This window comes from Danio rerio, chromosome 6 (assembly GCF_049306965.1).
Source record: "Danio rerio strain Tuebingen ecotype United States chromosome 6, GRCz12tu, whole genome shotgun sequence".
NCBI lineage: Eukaryota > Metazoa > Chordata > Actinopteri > Cypriniformes > Danionidae > Danio > Danio rerio.
The window spans coordinates 35276614-35302280 of record NC_133181.1 but is presented as its reverse complement, the minus strand read 5'-3'; the positions used below and the strand labels follow the sequence as shown (position 1 = coordinate 35302280).

The window sequence follows — 25667 nt, the reverse complement described above, 5'->3', positions numbered from 1 at the left end:
CCATCCATCCATCCATCCATCCATCCATCCATCCATCCATCCATCCATCCATCCATCCATTCCTGCTTAGTTCTTTCTTTCTTTCTTTCTTTCTTTCTTTCTTTCTTTCTTTCTTTCTTTCTTTCTTTCTTTCTTTCTTTCTTTCTTTCTTTCTTTCTTTCTTTCTTTCTTTCTTCTTATTTTCTTTTGATCTTTTGATAAGCTTTTGATTGCTTCTCTTTATTCTCTTTTTCAAATTATTTCTTCAATCCGGCCCTTAATTTCATCCATCTGTTCATCCATTCATCCCTCCATCAATCTTTTCTTTTCTTCCATTCAACACCAGTCCTGTTCGTCCATCCGTCTGTCCTTCCATCCATCCATCTATCCATCCATCATTTCAGTCTTCTCAGTTACTTTCTTTCTTTCTTTCTTTCATTTCTTTCTTTCGTCTCTTTTTTTACCTTTCTTTTCTTATATTTGGTGAACTCTTATCTTGAATGAACTCAAAACTCTTAAGCATCAAAATCCCACTGCCTTCCAGTGTAAATGCTACAGCAACTTAAAGAGAATTACAAATTAATTCACTAATTGGCATCCACTACATGCAAGGTTTGTGCAATGTGGTACAGGTATAACTCAACACACGAGTAACACAACACACAGACTTTAGGGAATCTGTTCTCCAAATTCTCTATTGGTTGAGTTGCTCCTTTTACCATTCAATGAAATTTAATTGTCTTTAATATGGTTACATTTAAACCAAGCTAAACAAATCTAGTTTGCCAGCTTCAAAGTAGTGACAATCAAGTCATTTTCAAGGCCATATATTTGATTACGTAAAGATGTGCTTTTCCATCTTTTTTGTTCCGGTTAACGTAACCATTTAGATATACCAAACAGCTTCACATAAAGTCCAGGGAGTTGATAGAAAAATAACATGGGAACCTGTCAGAAAAATGAGTCTGTGTGTGTGACAGAGAGGGATAGATAAAGGTGTGAGCTCGTAGCGCTGAAGCCGAAGTGAGTTGAGTAAATAATCGGCCGTCTGAGGAGCTGCGGGTGCGGGGCCGGTGTGTCAGCAGGCGATGGATGAGTCCCCAGGCCTGATTGTAAAGCCCAGCAGGTTGTGTTGGTTGAGTGAGTCTGTGCCGAGTGGAGTCTCAATCTTCCCTCTAATAGGCCACTGACAGGCCTTTACCACACACATATACACACACTTGCGAGTACACGCATCAATAAAAGTGTCCTGACAGGGACCACAGCCTTAGCTTCGGTATCTAGCTTGCAGTACTACACTAAACTGGCTGCACAAAGACACGGGTGGCATCAGTTCTGTGGCGCTATCATTAAACAATAGGTAAGGTGGAACAATACAGTGAAGTGCGTAGTATACGGCTGGCTGTGTAAGACACAATCTTTCTGACAAGGCGTATTTGTCATCCACTGGGATGCAGGCAGGTCTGACATCTTTGGTACAGATGAGAGGTGTGTGAAAAAGTGACTTTGAGCCAGACAACTAATCTTGCAGCCTCACATACACGACCCTTTGACGAAGGCCCACACACAAGTGCTTTCGCTCCCTCACTTATACAGTCTGGTCATATAGTCTGCAGCTCAAACACTCCATCACGTAAAACACACATAAACACTCATAAAGGCTCCTCCATATTGCATACGCTCGGACACATTCACTCTGCTATGCTCTATTTCTAGACTATACTGTGCCGAGATTTGATCATTGGTAAATGTTTGTCGTAGATGAATTCCCCGGCTGATACTGAAGTGTGTGCGTGTATGGGTCTAGTGATAAATGGAGAGGGGCACCCTGGAGTGGAAGACAGGGAAAAATTGGAGGAAGGTTTTCTATTGCGACAGGAAATGTGAGTTTCAATTGTAGCATTATGGGATAGCCATTAAAAGCACACAATAAGAGTAGTTGTTCAAATAGCCAGAGAAAGAAGTATTACTGAAAACAATACATTTGGGTTTGGATTTATTTACTTCTCTTTCATCTAATACAAATTGTCTTCTTTCCTTCCTATACCTCCTTACTTTCCTTTTTATATTCCCTTCCTTCTGTCTTTTTTCTTTCTTTCTCTTATTTTCTTGCAGCTTTTATGATTGCTGCTTTTGTGCTACAGTTTTTTTCCTTCCTGCCCTCCATCTCATCCATCCATCCATCCATCCATCCATCCATCCATCCATCCATCCATCCATCCATTCCTGCTTAGTTCTTTCTTTCTTTCTTTCTTTCTTTCTTTCTTTCTTCTTATTTTCTTTTGATCTTTTGATAAGCTTTTGATTGCTTCTCTTTATTCTCTTTTTCAAATTATTTCTTCAATCCGGCCCTTAATTTCATCCATCTGTTCATCCATTCATCCCTCCATCAATCTTTTCTTTTCTTCCATTCAACACCAGTCCTGTTCGTCCATCCGTCTGTCCTTCCATCCATCCATCTATCCATCCATCATTTCAGTCTTCTTAGTTACTTTCTTTCTTTCTTTCTTTCATTTCTTTCTTTCGTCTCTTTTTTTACCTTTCTTTTCTTATATTTGGCCCCACTCCTGTTCGTCCGTCCATCCATCCATCCATCCATCCATCCATCCATCAGTCCTTTCAGTCTTCTCAGTTTGTTTATTTATTTATTTATTTATTTGTCTGTTTATTTATTTATTTATTTATTTATTTATTTTATCTCTTTTTTACCTCTCTTTTCTTCCATTTGGCCCCAGTCCTGTTCGTCTTTCTGTCTGTCCTTCCATCCATCCATCCACAGCACCAACGAGTAAAAGCCACCATGCCGAGTCCATCTTTTACTCAGCTCGCTTCCATTCATCCATCCATTCATCATCCATCCATCCATCCATCCATCCATCCATCCATCCATCCATCCATCCATCATCCATCAATCCTCTCAGTCCTCTGTTTCTTTTTTCTTTATTTATTTATTTATTTATTTATTTGTTTTTTTTCTTATTTCCTTCCTTCCTTTCTATCAATCCACTTAATGAAATCATTGTTACAGTTTATTTTTATTAACCTCAACTCTCAAGTGCCTAGGCTTAATTAAACTGTTACCAAATCTGTTGCCTTTATATTACTCTCAATGTTACAACCCTGTTCATAAATGCTACTTTTCATAAGCGGTTACAAATGGTCTAATAAAATAAAGTTTCTTCAATGCATTCTGCTCTCAGTGTCTTCCTTCCACTAAGCATCTCTGATTTTCTTAAGATCTTTAAGTAATTCCATTCTCCTGTTGGCTTGTCTAGCATGCTAAATTGTAGCTGCTAGGAATAAATCTTTGCGGTTTTTAGCTCTGGTTTACAGCAGCAACGAGCGAAAGCCACCATGCCGAGTCCATCTTTTACTCAGCTCGCATGCATGCATGTCACTTCAGCCCAGCCACTCATAAAGCAACATGATGGATAAATGAATACAGAAAGAAATAAATAAAAGCCACACTTATTCTCTCCTGCACATCCCTTCCTCCGCCTCTCTGATGGATCTGTGAAATGATATAAGGAATAAGACTTGGAGAGAGAGAGAGAAAGAAAGGGTTGGGGTGGAGAGACGGAAATGATTTATTAGGCTGATAAAAATTCAGCCTTTGTTATTCAGTCATTTTTTTCATGTGCAGCTTATTAAGGAGCACACCTGCCAGAGGAAGAGTTTGTGTGTGCCAGTGGGTGTATGTCTAAATGTGTGTGTCCTGTGGAGTAGGAAGACTCAGACCTCACAGAGCCAGTTTAGATGACACCCTCTGTGCCTCTGTCTGTGTTCAGTGCCATGTTTTTATGTCTAGCAATGTCCACCTCTAGACCTGGGATTATTATGTGTTTTCAGTGATCAAATCACAGTGGATATCAATATACTAGTTAAATTCTATGTGAAATCAAAATTTGCAATGTTTATTCTGCTGCCACACATTGTTATTCTTTAGGTCAGTGGTCACCAAACTTGTTCCTGGAGGGCCGGTGTCCTGGAGATTTTAGCTCCAACCCTAATCAAACACACCTGAACAAGCTAATCAAGGTCTTACTAGGTAAACTTGAAACATCCAGGCAGGTGTGATGAGGCAAGATTGAACTAAACCCTGCAGGGACACCGGCCCTCCAGGACCAGGATTGGTGACCCCTGCTTAAGGTGAACAATTAATTTGCCTTCAAGTTAGGAGTGGCAGTCCTTCTCCTTTGACGTCAGCTTGAAGGTTTTTAACCATACCCCTCTTATTGTTAGCTTGCTACAAGCGAATGATTCACAAAATGGCCACAGCTATATCACCCTGCAGCCCAAGAGCGGTTACTCACTGAAGCTAAGCAGGGGTGAGCCTGGTCAGTAGGGATGCAACATTTCACTATTAACCATGCTTTAATTTACGGTTAATTAATTGTGAAGGCTTCTCAACACCGTGTTTCTGCATTGAACAAAACTACTGTAACTAAACGATTACCCACGCACATTGGATTAACTATGAATGAGGCTATTAACTAGGGGCCATTATATATTACGTCTTTTACACACGCAAGTTTGTTATTTTTCAGTGGAGGAGCTCAACTTGTGTGCACATATTGGGAGAAGTGCACGAGGTGCGTGACGCACTTGCAATTTCCAGGCACACCTAGTTGAAAAAGAATGGTTGCAAGCACACCGCGAATCATGTGACAAGAACTTGATCGTTCAGCTTCATCTTTTATGTGGAGTATACTACGGTTGCCGTGATACCATTAACAAGTCTTTAATCTTATTAACAAGAAGTATTACGGTATTATAATTCATCACCCAAATTATAAGGAAAATTTCAGAAATACTATAAATTCTATATTTTTTCTATAATTATTCTATAATTCTATATTTTTTGCTATAATAAGCCTACTTAAATTTTATTTATAATTCCCTTAAGGCCAAAAAGTTATTATTTACACCTCACTTTACCTAAAATGTATTCATTCTTTTTCTTTATTCTGTAGATAACTGACCAACTAAAAATGCATTCAAATAAAGGTACAATTTGTTGAAGTTAGTTACAAAAGAGCTTATTTTCCTACAAAATTGGGCTATATGAAGTCGTTTTAATATTTCCTGTTGCTATTTTGGGTTTTTCAGTCTTATCAGGTAACAATCCAAGTAATTTAAAATTTATTTTGAGTCGTACTTTTAAAGAGATTGTCTCGGTTGTTGAAGCTACTAAATCGTATTAACAGGAACAGAAATGAAACAATTCAGATCTGCGTTCGAACTAAAGCATTAGAAAACGTGCAATAGGCTACCATAAAAGGCACGAATTCTACATATTATTTAACCTTAAAGGGCTTCACAGACTATTAAAATAAAAATGGTCTATTGTTGCACAAGCGTGTGAGCATTTTAGTGACTTTTCCACATGCATCATTATCTATTGTAAATAGATTGTTAATGACGATACTACCATTTACAAAAAAACGCAACACCGCCAGTATTTTGGAGCTGTAGTATCATGATACTACCGTGCAACCCTAGAATGTACATGTTTCTACTATGATCTAAAAATGAAAATACCAAACATTTTTGTAATATAGTTGATCAAAAGTGCCTTTCAGACAAAGGTTCAGCAGCCTTTGACTAAATTTGTTCTCTTTAAAAGGGAAATACGTACATTTACATGATTAAATACTTGCAATAGATTTATAATAGACAAATACTATTTTTTTATTTATTCTTATATTTATTTATGTACTTGTTGTTCTGTCGTTTATTTTCAGTGTAAAATTAAATGTTTAAATGTCGAAAACCTTTTTACACTTATTTTTAAGTTCAAAGAGAAATAGGATATTGTTTTATTATTATTATTAATATTATTATTATTATTATTATTATTATTATTATTATTATTATTTGGAGCTGTATTTATTAACACTGAGCAGCAATAAGTAACACTTTAAAATACAAGTAGTTTTTATGTGATTTTTCTATATATATAAATGAATGCATAATAATTGTGATAACCATGATTATTCCTCAGACTCTATTTGTGCAACCAAAATTTTTAATCGCTGGTCAGTACCTTGATAAGTGACTACATGAGAAAACTAGGTTGCTGTTGGAGGTGGTGTTAGTGAGTCCTAATGCCCCAGTAAAGTGAAAGGAACACTATACTGTCAGTGAGGGCTTCCTTTTGGGTAAGACTTTAAACCGAGGTCCTTATTTTCTGTTATCATTAAAAATACTATGACACTCCTCGTAAAGAGTAGGGGTGTAAGGTGTCCCTTACCCATCATGGCCTCTCAATCATCTTCATCCACCAAACTGGCTCCATCACTCCATCACTGGGTGTATGGCCATACACAATGAATGGGCTATATAAATACAAATTACATTACACTACAAAAGAAAGCCACGCTCCAAACTCAATATTTCGTGTCAGTTATAAGTACAACATATTGAAATAAAAGTCTCAACAACTAATGGTTCAATCAGACTTTAATGATAAATGTAAAAAAAAACACATTGTGATTGAATCCCTGAAACCAAAAGATTGTTGTTGTTGTTGTTGTTATTATTAATATCATTATCATTCATTCATTTTTTTGGTATAGTTCCTTTATTAATCTGTAGTCACCCCAGCGGAATGAACCTCACGTTTTATGCAGCAAATGCCCTTCTAGCTTCAACCCATCACTGGAAAACACCCATACACTCTCATTCACACACATACACTACGGACAATTTAGCTTACCTAATTCACCTATAGCACATGTCTTTGGACTTGTGGGGGAAAACGGAGCACCAGGAGGAAACCTATGCGAAGACAGGGAGAACATGCTAACTCCACACTGACAGCCTAAGCTTGAACCAGCGACCTTCTTGCTTTGAGGCAATCTTGCTACCCACTGCGCCACTGCGTAACTTCTGTAAATGTAATTGTCCTTTTTTCACGTGTATTCCTAATACCAATCACATTTATACTGGGTGTAAATATGTCCAGTAAGTAAGTTTTTGTAAGTGTGTTTGTGCATACTTGGGTCTAATAAGTGTGTGTAACTGGAGTTTATGCAAACCACAGGCTGACTAACTAATGACTCGGTTATAGCTCATGCGGGCATCATTAGGTGATTAAGCATTATCGATCGCAAGTGACATGTCAACCATTAATTCCTTTCCGTGATTTGTCTGTTCCTTTGCAGGCCCATCTTCGTCTTCAGTGCGAAGCCCAGCATCACACAGGGTCATCAAAACACGCTACAAGATCGACACACGCAGAGCACATGCAATCCATCACAACCCTGCTCTTTCCTACAGGGTCAAAAGAGTACATTCTGCCAGGTAAGTGATTGGGTGCTTTTTCTGGAGGAGCTGGAAATGACCAGCACTTAATCCACTTCCTGTTTGTCTCCTTTTCAACAAGGCTCATTTCAGTGGCTTTATTCTATCATAAATTGTGCATGTGTGCATACGTCCCACTCACAATCTCAGTCCGGCACAACCAATTACCAGACTGATTAAAACCTCTCTGTTGACATTCAATGTTTTTATCAGTGTCTCAGTGCCTAATAAAACATTAAATAACCGCCTAGCCCTTAATAATGCCACGCAGAACCATAACTAACTGCCTCATCACCGCTGATAATGACAGAGAGAAGGTGCCGCTCTTCATGGTAATCTATTACTGGAACCATAATATTACACCATAAAGATGTTCTGTGGGATGATCCACATGCTCATGTGAACATAAGGGTAGTCAGAGAGAGAAGCTTTTAATGGTCAATGGCGCCTTGGGAAAAAAAAAAGAAATATATATATTATATATATATATAAATATATAAGATTAAGTGTTTTGAAAGTGTTTTGAAAGTGTATGGTGCCATTCATACAAAAACTGACATGAACAGCAGTAGACGGTGAAAAGGAAAATATTTATTATAACTTAAAAAGTCTCATGAAATTGTTTTTTTTTTAGATGTTAGTTTCAATCTGTTTTAAGGGTATCTATTAGCTACTGTGCTTCAGGACAGAGACAAAATTAGCATTTTTTTTATTTTATATTTTTATAATTATAAAATAAATATAATATATAATAAAAATTCGCAGTTTGTCTTTTCTGCCTATAGATCCACAATGTTTTTGTCACATCGCCTTATACTACATTTTCTTATCAAACATTGACCAATCAAATAGTTTCCAGCATCTGACATGTCCCGCCTCTTTGAAAATGCTTTTCATTTGATGCACTTGAGCTCAACTGCTCTCACTGGCAGAGCTGTGTTGAAATGTTATTGGCTACTCCATGGCCCACCCTCTCTACAATTTCAGTGGAGATTAAGTCAAACATTAAATTAAAAATGCACATTTCAAAGTTCATGCACATTTTAAGGACCTTTGAGCACTGTGTTCCAATTACACCGAATGTGCTTTTCTGTTTTTCTGTGGTGAGGTGCACTGCATTGCCTTTTTGTTGACATAAAGAAAAAAATAATTGCTGTGCACTTTGTCGCTAGGCAATGACTGAATCAGCGGCGTGTTGTACGAGATTGTTGCTGTTGATATTGCTATAATTTTAATATTTAATAATATTGTGAAATTTAAGATTTGTGAGTTATACCGCACCACATAACTCAAAACAGTGACCACAAGTCTTTCCTCCATCCTCAAAAGTCTCCATAGTTGTCTTGACAACACAAACCCTGCAGTCAACAGGCAGTTAAAACTCGAGGTGCGCAGGGTACATAAGCAGTGCACAAAACATTCTCCGCCGTTAGTAAATCATTCAAAATGCCTCGTAACGCGAAAAGCTCATTCAGTGTGATCGGCCTTTTAGTGTATTTTTTATAGAAAAAACAAAACAATGAAAAAACGCTCAATTGTATGTATTTTGTGTGAAAGGTCTCTACGTGAAATGGAAAAACACACCAAGCGTTGTTTGTTTCATGCCCCTTTTCCAATAGCATGATATTCCCATAACATTCTAGTTCTGAGTCAGTGCTATTGCTGGTTCAGAGCTGGTTAGTCTGGTGAGCCTTCCAAGAACTGCTTTGGTTTTCCAAGGGCTAAAGAGGTACATGAACGTCAGGTCTGACATTACTGGATATGTCTCATCTTTCCCAGCAAAGCAAACATGAAAGCTTCAAATACAAAGAACCATCAATCAAAAACAGACATTACGTTGCTATTAATGTAAGTGATTTTGCAAACCAGGATTGGCATCCAAACACAGTAAACCTAACTAGGGATGTTCCGATACCCTTTTTTCCTTCCCTTCCCTTCCCTGATTCCAATACCTAAGCTCAGGGTATCAACGATGTAGAGTACTGAACCAATACCTAAGTGTGTATCTGTAGCAAATTGTACACTATAAAAAATGTAAGATATATATATATATATATATAAAAATGATCATGAATAATATAGAAAAATAACCTCTGAACCTTAAAATTCTGAACTGCTTTTTTTAATTACACAGTATGTTACCCTTTTTTTCTTTGCTGCTCTAATAGTGGTTGTTGTGGCAACAAAGCACAACTTCTTGAACAGTGAAGAAAAAATGACTCTGAGTTTGCATTGTTAAGCAAAGCTTGTGGGCTTATGTCTCATTTAAAAAGATGGAATCAGATCGGTTTATGGTTTCAGATAATTGCCATTACCGATGCCAGAATTTTTTGCGGTATCGGCGAGTATTTCTGATACTATAGTATCGGTATCAGAAGTACCTTAAATCCAACAAGATTTTGCAGCATGCCACAGTTTTCTATACTGTATACTGATATTTAAAGTGTTAATTTGCAGTCCATTCTGTTTGTCTTGTTGGTCACTGAAACCCTGCCCTCCATACCTGCCAACACTTGTTTTTCTCGGAAGTCTCCTGTATTTCAGACCCATCTCCCGCCACCCTCCCGTTTTATTATTTCTCCCGGAAAACTCCCGTAAACCTAACAATGGTATAGGATCTGATCGCAGTGGCCGCCCAAAACCCTCTCCATAGTACAGTTACTAACACCACAGTATCCGGTTCTCAACAGTGTTATTTAAACACCTCACCCTTAAACCTAAACCCCCCCAGACTCGACTCGCAGATTTTCAGGGACAAATGTTGACAGGTATGCTGACCTCAGTTTCCTACACAAGTGCTTCTCCAGATTTGGAACAATATGCTCTGGCTCTGAACCAGCACAAACTTTCTTGGTGGAAAAGGGCTATAAGTTTCATTTTTGTTGTCAGAGCCGTGCTCCAAGACATGTTGATACAGTGATGCTCATGCTGAGCCACAGTTTACATTATACAGTTTAGAAAATCACAAATGTAAAAAAGAGAATTGCTATATTAAATGATTATTTCTTCAGTGTGTATTAACAAGCATTCAGATGCATGTCGTGTGACCATTTTCCTTTTTAGTCAAACTTTAAATTACTTTTTCTGATCCACTTTGTTTTTTTATGTGCACACCAGTGTAGGAACGTAGTTGAATTTAAAGGCTTTCTGCATATGCTGGCCTACAAAATTTTGTGTGTTCCAAAAGCTATAACCCACAGACATTTGTGTATCCTTACATGATAGATTAATATACATATGTGAGTGCTCTTTCCACAATCTGTCATCAACCTTATAATCCACCATCACTGTAGAACAGACAATCTGTTCCATCAGTTTTTCTTAAAAACTGGTGAATTAGTAAGGTTGCCACCTTGTGGATAAACGTTTTACTGTAAAACAAAATGACATGATATAAACAAACTATTCTGATTATGAAGTTTATATCTCACACACACCATACAAACACTTTTGTACACATACAAATTAAGTATACTAATGGATTCAGTGCGGTACTTAAAAATATTATTAAATATACCATGTTACATAGCTTCCAAGGGAGGAGGACAGCAAAAAATGTAAGAAATAAACATTATATAGATATATTTTTGGAATGCTTTCAGTAGTAATCACACATTCAGTCAGTAGGTGGAGGGTAGGTGCCTTTTTTGTTTCTGTTCAAACATACTCGACAACATGCAAATTTAAAAGATCAAAACGTTTTAGTCTTTCTTTCCAAAAATAGCTTCATTCACCTGTGATTGGTTTGAAGAAAATGCATCTTACTATCAGCCAATCATAGAAAGTATTCAGTTTAATTTACTATTGTGAAAATGGCTGATATACTGTGGGGGAAAAATATATTTTTATACTTTTTTTTTATTCTTATTTTTTCTGGGAAAAATATTCTAAAAGGGCTGTAAGCTGTTGACATGGAGTTGAATCAGATTTTGGTAAAACCCAAACAATACAAACATAAAAAATATAACAAAACAATGAAATGACACAAGGATGTGCTTAACTGCAAAAATGTATTTAGTACTTTATATAAAAAGCTTTTTTGGTGATCGCAGTTTAAAGATGCCTCTCGTATGGAGAATGAAGTCATGTATTGCTCAGGACTGGAGGGATTTTTTTTCACTTTTTTCAGGGTTGCTGAAGATCTACTGACAGATTTCAGCTGCTGTCTGAGCGTTTGCTGCCATTCTACAGCTCCCTTTCTTCATGTGTTCAATACTTAATACTTTTTTTTTCATCTGTCATTTTATTTATTATGCATAGCTTAATATTGTTTTCTTCACATATATGGATTTCTTTGGTTGTTACATACATCTGGTGAAAATTTCTAGTCAACAGCACCTTTAGTAATAGGTTTTCTGAAAAAAAAATTGTGACCTGTTTGTTACTTATTTCTCCCACTATATGTATAGAAACTAAGTGTGTGTGTGTTTAAAGCAAAATTAAAACACTGTGCTTGGAAAGCGTAGTTTGTTAATGCTTTATAGAAAGACAGAGAAGAGGAAGAAGGGTCACAGCTGTGTCTGTATGGCATTAGCTAGTCTGATAGCAGGCCACTGAGAAATCCTATTCACTTAAGGGTGTAAATGAAGCACTCATGCGTGCGGGTGTAAATTTTTTATTCCCCCTCTTATCTACAGAGTTAAAATGATCTTCATAAATCCCCCCGCTGTGTGGCCCTGGCTTAGCCATGTATAAAAAAAGAGACTGTGGATTATAGGTGTTATATGTTAAGAAGGGTGCCATATTAAACAAAATAACCTTCTCTTTTATCTCGCCTGCTCTCTTTTACTGTCTTTCCAGTCTTTTCTACCTTTGCGAGGATTGCCTTACACTGCCTTGAGTGGATAGTGCTTACTAAAATCACTCTTTCTGGTCTTTTTAAGCAGAATCGGTTCTTGATAGCACTCTTGAGTGTCTGATTGGCTGCTTAAGGTTGTAACTTTGCGTTAATGGAGAGAGGGGAAACAGGGAACTGCTCTGTTGATGTCTCTGGGTTTTAGATCTAGTTATGCAGTGGTCTCTGCTCATATTGCATAATCTTGTAGCAGTTTCTTAAGAATAAGTGCCTTCTATGTTTATCTTAGCTTGGGTTTACTAATTCTGTTTATTGCTCTCTTTTAGGTTTACTTGCTTGTATAGAGAATTTTTCCCCCTTTTTTTCCTAAAACTACATCGTAAAAGTTAAGTAGTTCCACACAATTGATTTGTTTTTGGACAATATTAAGGAATTAAGTTATTAGTTTCTGCAAACTGAAGTGGATTTAACATCAAACAAATAAGTTTTCCCTCCAATAATCTCAACAATTGTGTTGTTTCAGCTCATTTTATGGAAGTATTTGAACAGACAGCAAATGAGGGAAATGTAATGCTGTGTATGAATAACTAAAACTACATCATATGGCAGTGGAGAAGTTTTTTGGTGACAGACATGTAACAGCTGCTCTTGGAATAAATGATTAGCAGGTCTGGAGGTCAGACTCTCATCTGAGCTCATTATTGAAGAGATGCTGACATTTTGACATCAGCGCCTGTTGTTTGGATTTACAGATATTCTTTGTTGTAGTTTGTTACAGAAATGGATTTTTTTCTGAATGGAAATGTTTCACGTAACAAAAATGATTGATATAGAGATTAATATATAATTTTCATTATAAATAAAAAAATAAAAAATAAACCAAAAAAATGCCGCCATGGTGTCAAATAAAAGTTAAATATAAATTTAAATACTATGAGTACCTAAAGTACTCTAAAATCAAACTGTTTTCGTCATGTAGGACTTTTCGCCATATTTTTCAACAAGATCCACACATGCAGCTGTCAGTAAAGGACCACACACACACACGCACACACATATCGCGAAATGCGGAAGTTTTTTCTTTCCATTTGGTTTGCATCATTAAATTCCATAACACTCTCACCAGTCCTTACTTCTTATTTGTGTCTAATACCCCAGTTTGTCACTGGGGCATGAATGAAATGTTCATGAGTGAATCTGAAACTGCTGAACTGCAGTTAAAGTCGCCCGAAATTACAGGAAACTCTTACAAGAAGTAAGTGAAATATCCAGAAGGGCATCCTGCTGATTTGATTCAGAGGGGCACTTTTTTGTTTGACGTTCATCGGTTTTACTTTCATTCAACGTCATCCACAGCACCCAGTCTATTTTATTTGCATGTTTTACTCGTTTGTTTTAACTTAATCTTCTATGTGAAGCTGTCATTGAACCAGTTCATTTAATTAAACTGAATTGTTGTGAACCCGTTTGCGTCTTCAGTAAGAACTTACTTACTTACTTTTTGACTTCACGGATACCCCCTTTGACCAATATCCTCAGTTATTCAGTTACTAGAACAGTACACGGACTCATCTGCTGTGAAAAAAAAGACCTGATGATAATGATTCAAGTCGACTGTCTGTTCCCTCACAGCACGCTCTCTGACTGAGTGTGTGATTCAACACGACTAAAATAATTCTTTTCCGCAATAAATTTTTTTAAAGCCAATAAAGCAAGGTAAAACGTAACATGCGTTACTCAAATATATGACTTATTATTAAAAGTAATACTTTACTTGTTACTTTAAAAAAAATAATATTATTACGTAACATGCGTTACTTATAACACATTGACCCAATTTCTGTTTAACTGAATGTTTCAAAACATTTCTCAAAAAAATTGTTTCAATAATTGATTTCTTTTATCTTTGCCATAATGACAGTACATAATATTGTACTGGTTGTTTTACAAGTAGCCAGCTTAAAGAGAAATTTAAAGGCTTAACTCGGTTAATTGGGTTAATTAGGCAAGTTATGGTAATTAGGCTACTCGTATTATAATGGTTTGTTTTGTAGACAATTGAAAAAAATATATCACTTAAGGGGGGCTTATAGTATTAGTATCTAGTATCTAGCCAAAATAAAACAAATAGGACTTTTTCAGAAGAAAAAAAAAAGGAAATACTGTGAAAATGATCTGTTAAACATAATTTGGAAAATATTCTAAGAATAAAATAATAAAAATTCACAGGAGGATACTTCAACTATATGCTCTATATGTATATGTGATTTTCTACTTAAAGCACCAAGTTTTGGTTTTAACAGGTTGCCTCTGATGAAGTATAATTGCAAGTCAGTAAATGTTTTTCTCTGAAACTGGAAGCCTTAATGTATGCTTTCAAATCAGCTTGGATTATCAGTTGGGGCCTCTAAAACAGTGATTGTGCCTTAACAGCTGTCAACTATGCAAATGAGTGGTCTGAATATATTTATCTTGGCCATTTCTTATTTTTATCATGCATAGGCACTGCCACACCTTAAACCGTACAACTCATAAAAGACCTGGGGCCTCATGTATCAACGCTGCGAACACACAAAAACATTGCGTACGCCAGATTTTACCCTCACGTTTGGGTTTACTAACGATGAAATGAATGTGAGAATGTGCCTTGGTCCACGCCAACTTCATGTCTTGCGTATGTGCATTTCTTGAGTGTGTCTGTTTTATTTCCATTGGCGACTCCTAGAGGCAATTATGTTAAATTGCACACTACAAAATATCTTTGAGCCGTGCATTGGCAGCTGTATGAGACGTTATCATCTGCATGTCTAGCACGTATATAAGGTTTCCATAACATAAAGTTGACCAGACAAACATTAAAGCGCGACTTGCAGCAATCGCCTGTTTTCCCAATCTAATCGGATCGATTACTACATGCACATTGCTATAAAGGCGCCATCTGAAGATGAATTTACATAGGCTACATTTCCATTCAATACATGTGCAAATAATATGTGATGCTCAAATGCGCTTAACATATTACACACACTTATTAATTATTCCTACTTGTCTTCCTCGTGATGAAGAGTAGGCAAAATATGATATGTAATGGGGAAAAAAGAAAAAACAAGTTCATCAGACGCTGGAATTAAACCAGGTTCATAAATGATGGCATAAAAACATGTTGCCATGCGTTTTAAGAACTACGCCATTCATGCTGCCGATATCCGCTCGACTATCACTTATTTACCTCATTCCAACGAGGTGTCCTACTAGACCCCACAACCAGCGTCAGCTCTCTTGTTATTAATTCCGGAGGACAAACTTGCAAATAACACAGTTTTTCTCCGGTCTACCTCCGATAGGCGCACCTCCAATCCGCATTCAGTTCGAAGTTTCTCCTTTTGCTTGCTTTTGCCATTGCTTCTTCGTTTGGTTTTGCCAAAGTAGAGTCATGAGTTTATTCATACGGGGGAGGAGGTTGGGAGGAATTTTGCGCTCATTCATGTGCGCTCAGTTTCACGTTAATTTGGATGTACAAAGAGAATATGCGTGGGATTCGGCGTACGCATTGTTTTATTGCACATTTACAGCTTTGTGCATACGCAATGTTTTAGTTTGATTTCAATGCAAGTCTTCGTACATGAGGCCCCTGATGTAATTTGTATAATTGCAATATAAATGCATATAGTTATACAGTACTTTAAAGTACAAATGTAAATGAATTTATAATTAAATTTATATTATATATGTATTTATATTACAGCTCAGCATTAAAGGTAAGACTACAATTTAACATTTAGTAATACATTTTAACTTTGCAAGTTTTGTTTATATGCAGTTCATCTAAGTAGTTATGTACTTTAGAGTGAAAAAAAACATATTACAGGCATTTTATTTATATGGAAATATGAGTTATGTAGAGTGAAATATGAATTCTAGAAGTACAAATGTAGGTAAGTTAATTAGCTACTGTATACTTTTATTTTATTATTATATTTTAATTTTACACTAAAATCTAAGAAATAATGTATTCAACAAATTATGCAAGTTTGTGCAGGTCAGTGATGCTTCATGTAATTCAGGTTTGCCGGGGCAGTGCTGTCTGGTGTTTAATGGGTAAGCGAGTGTGTTTGCAGGGCTTCATTTGTGTAATGCAGATTTTGTGAGACGCGTGCTTGGCTTCAGACTGCCTTTGAGCTGTGGTGACTTACCGCCATTCATTTAGCTGCCTGCAATAAATATTGATTCATCAAGGGATTTTCAATTTGAACCTCTGTGACGCATTGTGAAATATTACAAGAGAGAGGGAAATGAGAAGGAGAGAGAGATAGCGTGGGGGGAAGAGAAGATAAGGGACCATTTTTAACGATCCATCTCTCTTTTCATTCATTCGTTCTTCTGTTGGTGATGCTTATTTTAGAGTATCTTAGAGTATGGCCATCTGCCACATTCTTATTACATTTACACATTTGGCAGACATTACAGTTAAGCCTATATATTCAAAGTGACAAATGATGCATTTAAAATATCTGCATGTTTAACTATGTAGTGCCATGGAACATTCCCCATTTTCTATAAGTTTAATCAGGGTTTCCGCAGGGTTGTTAGAGGTAAAATCCTAAAATGTTTCTTATTTCAAATCAGAATTGTAGGTTCAGTTCTTTGATGTATTGTGTTCTATGTCTTACTTTATAAAAAACAAAAAATTATGTTCACATAACACTACCTCTAATGTACAAAGAATGCATCCACAGTTTGTTCGTTCTTTCTTTTGCTTCTTTATATTTAATTTAATTTAATTTAATTTTATTTTATTTAATTTAATTTAATTTAGTTTTGTTTTGTTTTGTTTTGTTTTGTTTTATTTTATTTTATTTTATACTCTGTGGTGTGCAGTCCTTTCTTTCACCAGCTCTGATATAATTTGTATTACAACTACAAGCTGATAAAAGGGTCTTAAATTTAATTCCTAAATACCTTTAAAAGGTGTGAAAATCATTAAACTTGAATTGGCGTACCCTCTCACATATCAAAATTTTTATTTACATTTCATTTATTTTATTTTATTTTTGGGTAGTCCCTTTATTAATCTAGGGGCACCACAGCGGAATGAATCGCCAACTTATTCAGCATATGTTTTACACAGCGGATGCCCTTCCAGCTGCAACCCATCACTGGGAAACATCCATACACACTCATTCACACGCATACACATATGGACAATTTAACCTACCCAAATCACTTAATGCGCATATCTTTGGACTGTGAGGGAAACCGAAGCAAACACGGGTAGAACAAGCAAACTCCACACAGAAACACCAACTTACTCAGTTGGGGCTCGAACCAGCCACCTTTTTGTATTGAGGCGATTGTGCTACCCACTGCACCACCGTGCTGCCTCATTTTATTTTATTTTATTTTATTTTATTTTATTTTATATATTGAAATCAGAACTATTAGCCCCCCTTTGAATTTTTTCTTTTTTTAAAGATTTTCCAAATTATGTTTAACAGAACAATAATATTTTTTCTTCTGGAGAAAGTCTTATTTGTTTTATTTCGGCTTGAATAAAAGCAGTTTTTAATTATTTAAGCAACATTTTAAGGACAAAATTATTAGCCCCTTTAAGCTATATTTGTTTCCAATAGTCTACAAAAATAACCATCATTATACATTAACTTGCCTAATTACCCTAACCTGCCTAGTTAACCTAATTAACCTAGTCAGACTTATTAGCCCCCCTTTGAATTTTATTTTATTTTTTAAATATTTCCCAAATGATGTGTAACAGAGCAAAGAAATTTTTACAGTATGTCTGATAATATTTTTTCTTCTGAAGAAAGTCTTTTTTGTTTTATTTCAGCTACAATAAAAGCAGTTTTTAATTTTTTTTAAATCCATTTTAAAAACAAAATTATTAGCCTTTTCAAGCTATATATTTTTTCGACAGTCTACAGAACAAACCATCATTATACAATAACTTGCCTAATTACCCTAACCTGCCTAACCTAATTAACCTAGTTAAGCCTTTAAATGTCATTTTACGCTGTATTGAAGTGTCTTGAAAAATATCTAGTATAGATATCTAATATCACCATTCTATTAAAAAGTCAGGGCATACATTTAAAAACAATTATTTTCTATTTCCAAAAAAAATCCACACTAATCCTTAAATTTTATTTTCCTTGTTTTTTTTTTTCACTCAAAAAATTGTGTTTGCTCCTTGTTCAAACTACTTATTTAAAATGAGCTTTTCCTTGCGGTGAACTTAATTGTTTTGTGTTTAATTCACTTCAGTTTGTAAACCTAATTCCTTCATGTTGTCCCAACACAAATCGATTGTATGAAACACAGCATTTTTAGGTGCAGTGTAGTGAAGATACATGCTTGGCATCAGGCAGCATTTAAATCTTTGTACCACTACATGTGCTGACACTGAATCAAACCTGTGATGTTAAATATGAACGCACAACATGCTTTCAAAACAAAACTCTGTGTATTAGCTGGCTAACAAACACACAGATGGCCGAACGCAGTCCAGCACGAGCAGGAGCCCCTCTCTGTCTCACACATGAGCAGACAGACGCGGGTCTCTTCAGCCCCTCACCCTTCAGCACAGTGACCCAGCGTCCGGCGGAGGGAGTGTATAGTCAGCAGTGCGGCTCTGTGTGTCTGGTGATTGAGTGTTTCAGGGGACCGGGTGGGGGAGGAAAGGCCCTCGTAAATCCCCGGCAGCCACCAGAAAATAGATATAATCTCAACATTAACTACATTAATAGTAGCAGGAGTTGAATTAAGAAAGCCGTAAAGCATGGACGCCTGGGCATAAATTACACTAGTCCGTGCGTATGCGTACACGCGCGCGCACACACATGCATACAAACTGCCCTCCTCCCCTTACACACTTTTCGTTTTGTTCTTTCGATTTCTGATTTATTTATTCATTTTAAATTTAGATTTTTTTTTTTCTTCACCACTCCTAAAGATAAATAATGTACTAAGGATGAACTATTATGATGAAAATCAAAATTTTTGATGTATTCAATTTAAATCATTAATAATATTTAGATTTATAATAATTTATATAATGTTATCTGCTTGTATATTTATATTAGTAAATGTATTTAGATATTGGTATAATTTGATATTATAATTACAAATATTAATGTATTACTTATTTATTTTTTAATATCAATGCTGTTGCTATTATTAATGTATCATATATTAGTATTTATATGACATCATTAATCATATTTTCTCATTGAAAGTGAATATCAAAATGCAAAAAAAGGTAATAATTAAGTCATAATTAATTAGATAAATAAATAAAATAAAATAAATAATTCAAACTCAACTGCAATAAAAGTCTTTTAATATGCCATTAGTTTGTGCCAAGTTTGCATTAATTTGATGAAAACAATCAGTAAAAATGATTATATATTATATTATGAAATATTATTACACTCCATTTTCGCCTTTACTCTGGGTTTTAATGTTTAATATTTTAATTTTATAAATTTAAATTGTAGTATATAATATTATTTCAATTCATTAAATGATAGGCAATAAAGTAAAAAGCTTGTAATACTATTTTTTGAAATTGTAATGCCAAAAAAAAATCTTGTTTAATTATTGTCAGTGTTTTTTAAAATATCCATGTTATTAATTCTAGCTGATAAGTATATTAAAATATTTATCAAATATTTTATTAATTGCGCTGAATTCAGTTATTGCTACTTTATACAGCAGTTTAACATTTATAAAAAATTTAAATAAATAATAAGTAAACATTTACTCAAAGAAACCATCACTTTAATCTTGATTGTTTCTCCAAGTAACTGTCCGACTCATCACTATAATATTATATTTTTTACTTTTTAAGCCAAATTTTAGAACACACATGGATATATTTAGTGTTATAGACCATTTTGAGGGATGTAAACAAAAAGTATGGTCCCAACGTATTTCTTGTTTTACATTTTTAATTTCTATAGCATCTGAGAATCCAAAAAGAGCCACGTATTGATAAATAAGGTTATGATAGCTGTTTTAACATTAAGATACGATTGAATTGCCTCTTATTACTGTTATGAAATAGTTTGATAACAAGCAGAAAATGTTCATGGGCCAATGACATGACCACATTGAAATGGTGCTAATTGTTCTTGGTGTATTCTTTAAACACTGTTCATATTCACGAAACAACAACAAAAAACACTTCACTTTTATTTTCTCTGGTCTACCACTCTCACACGTGCGGTCATGCTCTCTGTGGGTGTTGGTGTATAGTGGCCGCGTGGCCCTCATCAGGTTTAGTGCTCCGGTATTGATCAGCACAGGATGTGCTGCAGCGCTGCTCCCCTCTCCTCTTCTTCATCACCTCTCCATTTATCTCATCCACCCTTCCTGAGAGAGAAAGGGAGGTAAGCACGAGGGAGAACCATGCAGAGGGAACAAGAGAGGGGAATTAAGAGTACTGAAGGGCAAGGTAGAGCAATACACTGTTAGGAGGACAAGTGTTAACAAACAGTGTGGTTTATGTAAATTTTTGAGACAGATTCTTGGTAAATAATAATATAGGTTGGGAAGGGAAATACTTTTTGTTTTTATTTTTTAAATAATAGACATTCACAAGTCACTGTAAATGTATTATTTATTTGTTTTTACATTTGTTTTTTATTTTATAAAAATACAGGATATATGATTTATTGGATTTACATTTTTTTAAGGTAAGTGGTTGCAAATAGGTTTATATAGGCTAAATTTAAACAAACAAATTAAGTTGAACATTACAAAATTTAATTAGTTTGTTTCAATCCAGCCCATATAAATTAAACTTACCTTAATTTCTTTTTGTTAAAAAAAGTTTAATAGTATGTGTTAGTAAAGAATTAGTAAATCTGATGAATCATTTTTCAGAAAGTATTATGTGATATGTTGATTTAGTGCTTAAGAATTATTTCTTAGTATTAATAATGAAATTGAAAAAAGAAAACAAGAAGTTTTAATTTTGCTAATGCTGTGGTCACACTAAAGTTTGTACATGTGATATTCTGTTGTATAGTGCTGTAAAAAGGGGTAAGATGTAACAAGATGGTTAGACATTAAAAAAAGCGAGCGATTGGTCCATATTTTAAATTTCTGTCCTAAGAGGTCATGTTTTGATCGTTGATTGGTCTCAGGTCTCTTTTTTTTTTAAGTGTACTTTTACCTTTCCTTGAGAACATTTTTAGTGCTGTAGTGATACTTTTACTCCATTACTTTCCTTCCACCTGCAGTCACTACTTTATTTTTGAGTCCTGTGATCCCTGTCCAATCAAATCGCACATAGAAGGTAAATCGCATCATAATGAACTACCTCAAGACATGGACCATTTTTAGAGAGACTGTTTAGATGCTCGTCACTGATGAGACGATGGCGGACATTTACTGTATGTTGACTAAAATGGCCTTAAACACCCAGCAGGCACAAGACGTCATCATGTAGTCAAATTGATGTTTTACCCCAACGTTATGGGACGTTGCATTTTATTTGGAAATAAAAATCTGGCTGACGTCAGAATCCAACGTCAGTGTCCAACGTTCAGTCTAAAACCAAGCAAATATTAATGTCTAATGAGCTTGACATCGTGTGGATGTTATCGCTATGACGTCTATCAGATGTTGAATTTTAGTTGCCATTCCTGATGAATAAATGTCAGTATTTGACGTCAATATGACGTTGGTTTAAGATGTTGGCTCTGTTGTATTTTGGTCACTTTCTAACAATCCACTCAAAATACACTCATTTGACATTGTTATTGAACATCAAAATAACATTGTCCTTAGACGCTGGCTAGACATTGAATTTTAGTCACCTGATATAACGACCTAAATCTAACCTTATATTAACAACTTATGACGTGTGCTGGGCAATAACTAAACGCGTTACAGAATGTTAGGTTTAGACCCATGCACAAAATACATATAAATGCTTTTTACAGCATAATATTCCTTACTCACTACTTTTGAGTACTTTTGAAATGTCTAGTTTTTACTCATAATTTGAGTAATATTTACAGCCGGTACTTTTACTCGCAATACATTTTTAGGCAAGTAATCATACTTTTTCCTGAGTGATTTTTCAGTACTCTTTCCACCACTGCGCGTCTATGAACAGAAGTCTATGGGGCGAAAAGTGCAGAACACGGAATTAGTTTTAAATCTAGATTTGAATAATGTTGAACTCAAATGTAAAGTGTGAAAATGTACATTTAGTCCTATAAGAGATTAGGCAGGATGCCAGCATTTAGGCATAAAAAATTAACTATCACTGTTGTAAAGCCATGCTAAGTTTAAGCTCAAATACTATTCTTGTAATAAGCAATATCAGAAGGTGCTTTTTTGTTGTTGTTGTGCTATAACATACTATATCATTGTCAGACATGGAGAGTAGTTTAATTGAGATTGACTTCCTTTTTGATCAATAATCCACTTATTTGTGTATTATTTCATGTTTCTGTTCTTAATGACCACTTTTATCAGTTAATCACTTTTTTTTTCCTTTTCTTTTTTTTGTCTTTTTCTTTTAGTCTTTAGTTTTTACCCCCACCCCATGCCCTTTGAGCTGCTGGTTAGGTCATTTTAGGATTTTCTTCAGTAACAGTCTTTAATATTGTTATCACTTTAATTCCCTCTCATTATCTACTTTGCTGTGAACAAAAACTCATTTACAGAAGGAAAATTGGTTAAGTGAAAGCAGCTAGCTCATTTCAAGGGTAACTCTTTTTGTCTATTCTTCAGGATGAGCTTACTAATGCTTTCTCTGCAGCCAAATAGACAAGACAAGCATTATTGTGAATGCCCGTGCGGCCTGTGAATTCTTCCCCGTCACCAAAACAAAAGTCACATCGTTAATCACCCTGCCGGAGTGCTGATTCGCCCTCTCCTTCAACTGCGCTCGTCCTGCGGTCGAAACACAAGACACACATACATGCATGCTCTCATGTGAGATCTCCCAATGATCCATATAAAGTGATTGTGATAGGCTCCCAAGTTTTGAAAATGGAACTTCTCTTACAGTTATCTAAACTGACAGGCATGCATGCCTATTTCTGCCACATGCATTCTTCAACAGATCATCACATGCACCAGAACTGATGTGTTTTAGTTTTGACACAGGTGTAAGTCCCCTGCGCTCATCCTTGCTGATGGTTGCTTACCATGCCCCCTAAATATGCCACATACTAGCAAAAAAGAGATTTGTGTCTAGTGGGAGTGATAAAAATCATGATGCCTCAAATGTGTTTGCTGTAAAAGCGTTTATTTTGACAGAATGAATTAAAGGGACAAAAACAGATTCGCTTTAGCCCCTTGAGGGATGGGTCATCATCAGCATATATCTGATATATCTTTGCATTTCATTCCTCCTTAATGTGAGCACACTGTTAAAAAAAGTCTTTGTTAATAAAATTTGGAAACTCATTACAACCTTTAAATGTCAACTAATCTTTTTAACATTTTTTTTTTATTTCAGCAAATTGGTGCATTTAGGCATGTAGATTTGGTCAAGATTATCTGCTTAAATTCAAACAAACCTTCAGAATAAAAAAAGAAAAGGGATTTACACTATATTTTAAGGTGATCTCACAGTGTAACTATTCATTTAATTGCACAGTGGTATTAATTAAAGGATTAATTCACTCAAACATGAAAATGTTATTAATTACTCACTCTCGTGTTGTCCTCTGAGATCTTTGTTCATTTTTGGAACACAAATGAGCAATATCACATAAGTAGCAGTGTGATGTGGCTGTATATTAGCACTGGTGAGAGGTGTGCACAGGCCCAGTGCCATATCGCACTGCTACAAGTTTAATATTGCGATTATACAACAGTTTGACAGCATTATCATGTGTATAAAAATTAAAATTAAACCTGGAGAGTCTAAAAACCCTTTTGTATAAAGAAACTATTTTCTTCCACCACTCATTCACATCTGTAGCTGACCGTTGCCAGTTTACAAACGTCACTTTAGAGCTAGTATTTGAATGATTCTCTAGCGTAATGCCTAAAGTCATGTCAAAACAGGTATTTTTTGCTCACGTTTTAAGGTTATAAGGCTGAACGACATGAAATTTCATCAATCTACAGAGATTTCCCAGTATTTCTCTGTTGCAATCGGGATTTTACAATAATTAACCCCAAAAAAGCCAGAGCAAACCAAACACTACCAGTTTCTGAGGTATAATTGTAGCAATACAAAATACAAAAGAGAGAGATAGCTTACCTTATTTATAATGATTTGTTCTGCTGTAGTTTGAAACTTAAGCTGAGAAAATGTTGTTTTTCTCTCCTAAGGACTTGTAATGCAGTCTCTGTTGCCTTCTTGTGGCGGAACGCCAACCGTCACTTTCTTGCTGCTCAGACAGGCTGATGGCAGCTGATGCACTGAATATTGCATGGCTATTAGCCAATCAGGTTCAAGAACCAAAAGAACTGTTGTATAAATTAAGATATTTTAGATGAAATACTGGAGCTCTCTCATCCTGTATAGACAGCAAAGGTAACAAGGCATTCAAAGTCCATAAACTGAATCAAAAAACTTTGTCAACATTCCCTATGGTTCAATGTAATCATATAAAACTTTGCTTACCTTTTGTCTTTTTTCAGACATCAGGTCAGGATATTCATTTTGATTTCAAGCAGTACAATGTATTGCCATAATAAAGAGCTCATGGATTTCATCTGGAGGTCCCACTTCATATTAAATTGCCTTAACTACTTTGTACTTGCATCAAAAACTAACTACAATGTACTTACTGTGTTTATTATGTATTGCAGAACACTTCTGGTGCAATTTTGGATCAGTTAGGCACAGGTTTGGTGGTATGGGTAGGTTTAAGGGCGAGTTGATGTGTAAGGGATGGACAACAGTGTAATTACAGAAATTAATTACTGATGTCATTACATACAGGTATTTAATCAATCATAAGTACATTGTAAAAACGTGTATTCACACAAAAAGTACATTTTAACAAATGATTAATTTCAGTGTAAGTACATCCTAGTTAAGGCCACTTAATTTAAAGTGATCTGGAATATCTTAATTTGTGTTCCACCGATGAACACAAGTTTCAGGTGATGGGAATGACATGTTTACCATACTTGAGTTTGGGGTTAGTATTCATGCCTAATTAATTATAATAACTGTAGTAAGAACATGGAACGTGTATATCAAGGACACCCTAAAATAAAGTGTTACTGGGGGTTTAAATAACTTTGAATGTGACTTAGTGGTTGATGGTGCTAGGCAGACACGTCAAGGTGATTCAGAAGTTTACTTTGATTTTCATGATTTTCATCTTAAGGGTTTACAAAAGATTGTCTGAAAAAGAGAAAAGGCAATCTGAGGTATGCTGAAAAGCAGCTCTGAATTTGTAGTTTGACAAACTGTGAAAAAGATATGCCACAGATGCAGAAGACCACACCAACTCGCATTGCTGTCAGGTAAAACAGAAAACTGAGGCTACATTTTGGACTAATCAAGTTTTAGCAATAGAAGATGGGAGGAAGGCTGCTTGGTAGTGGCAAAATTTGACATAAACAACATGAAAGCATGGATCCA

At 35.4% G+C, this 25667-nt stretch overlaps 1 protein-coding gene across 1 annotated transcript in view; it reads left to right on the top strand.

Annotated features, from left to right (window-relative positions):
- zc3h3 (zinc finger CCCH-type containing 3) overlaps nt 1-25667 on the top strand; it is a 116836-nt gene that overhangs the window by 53233 nt on the left and 37936 nt on the right. Inside the window, exon 4 of the mRNA XM_684588.6 lies at nt 7146-7284. Within this exon, the coding sequence (XP_689680.3) occupies nt 7146-7284 (139 nt within the window). The remainder of the gene's footprint in view (nt 1-7145; nt 7285-25667) is intronic.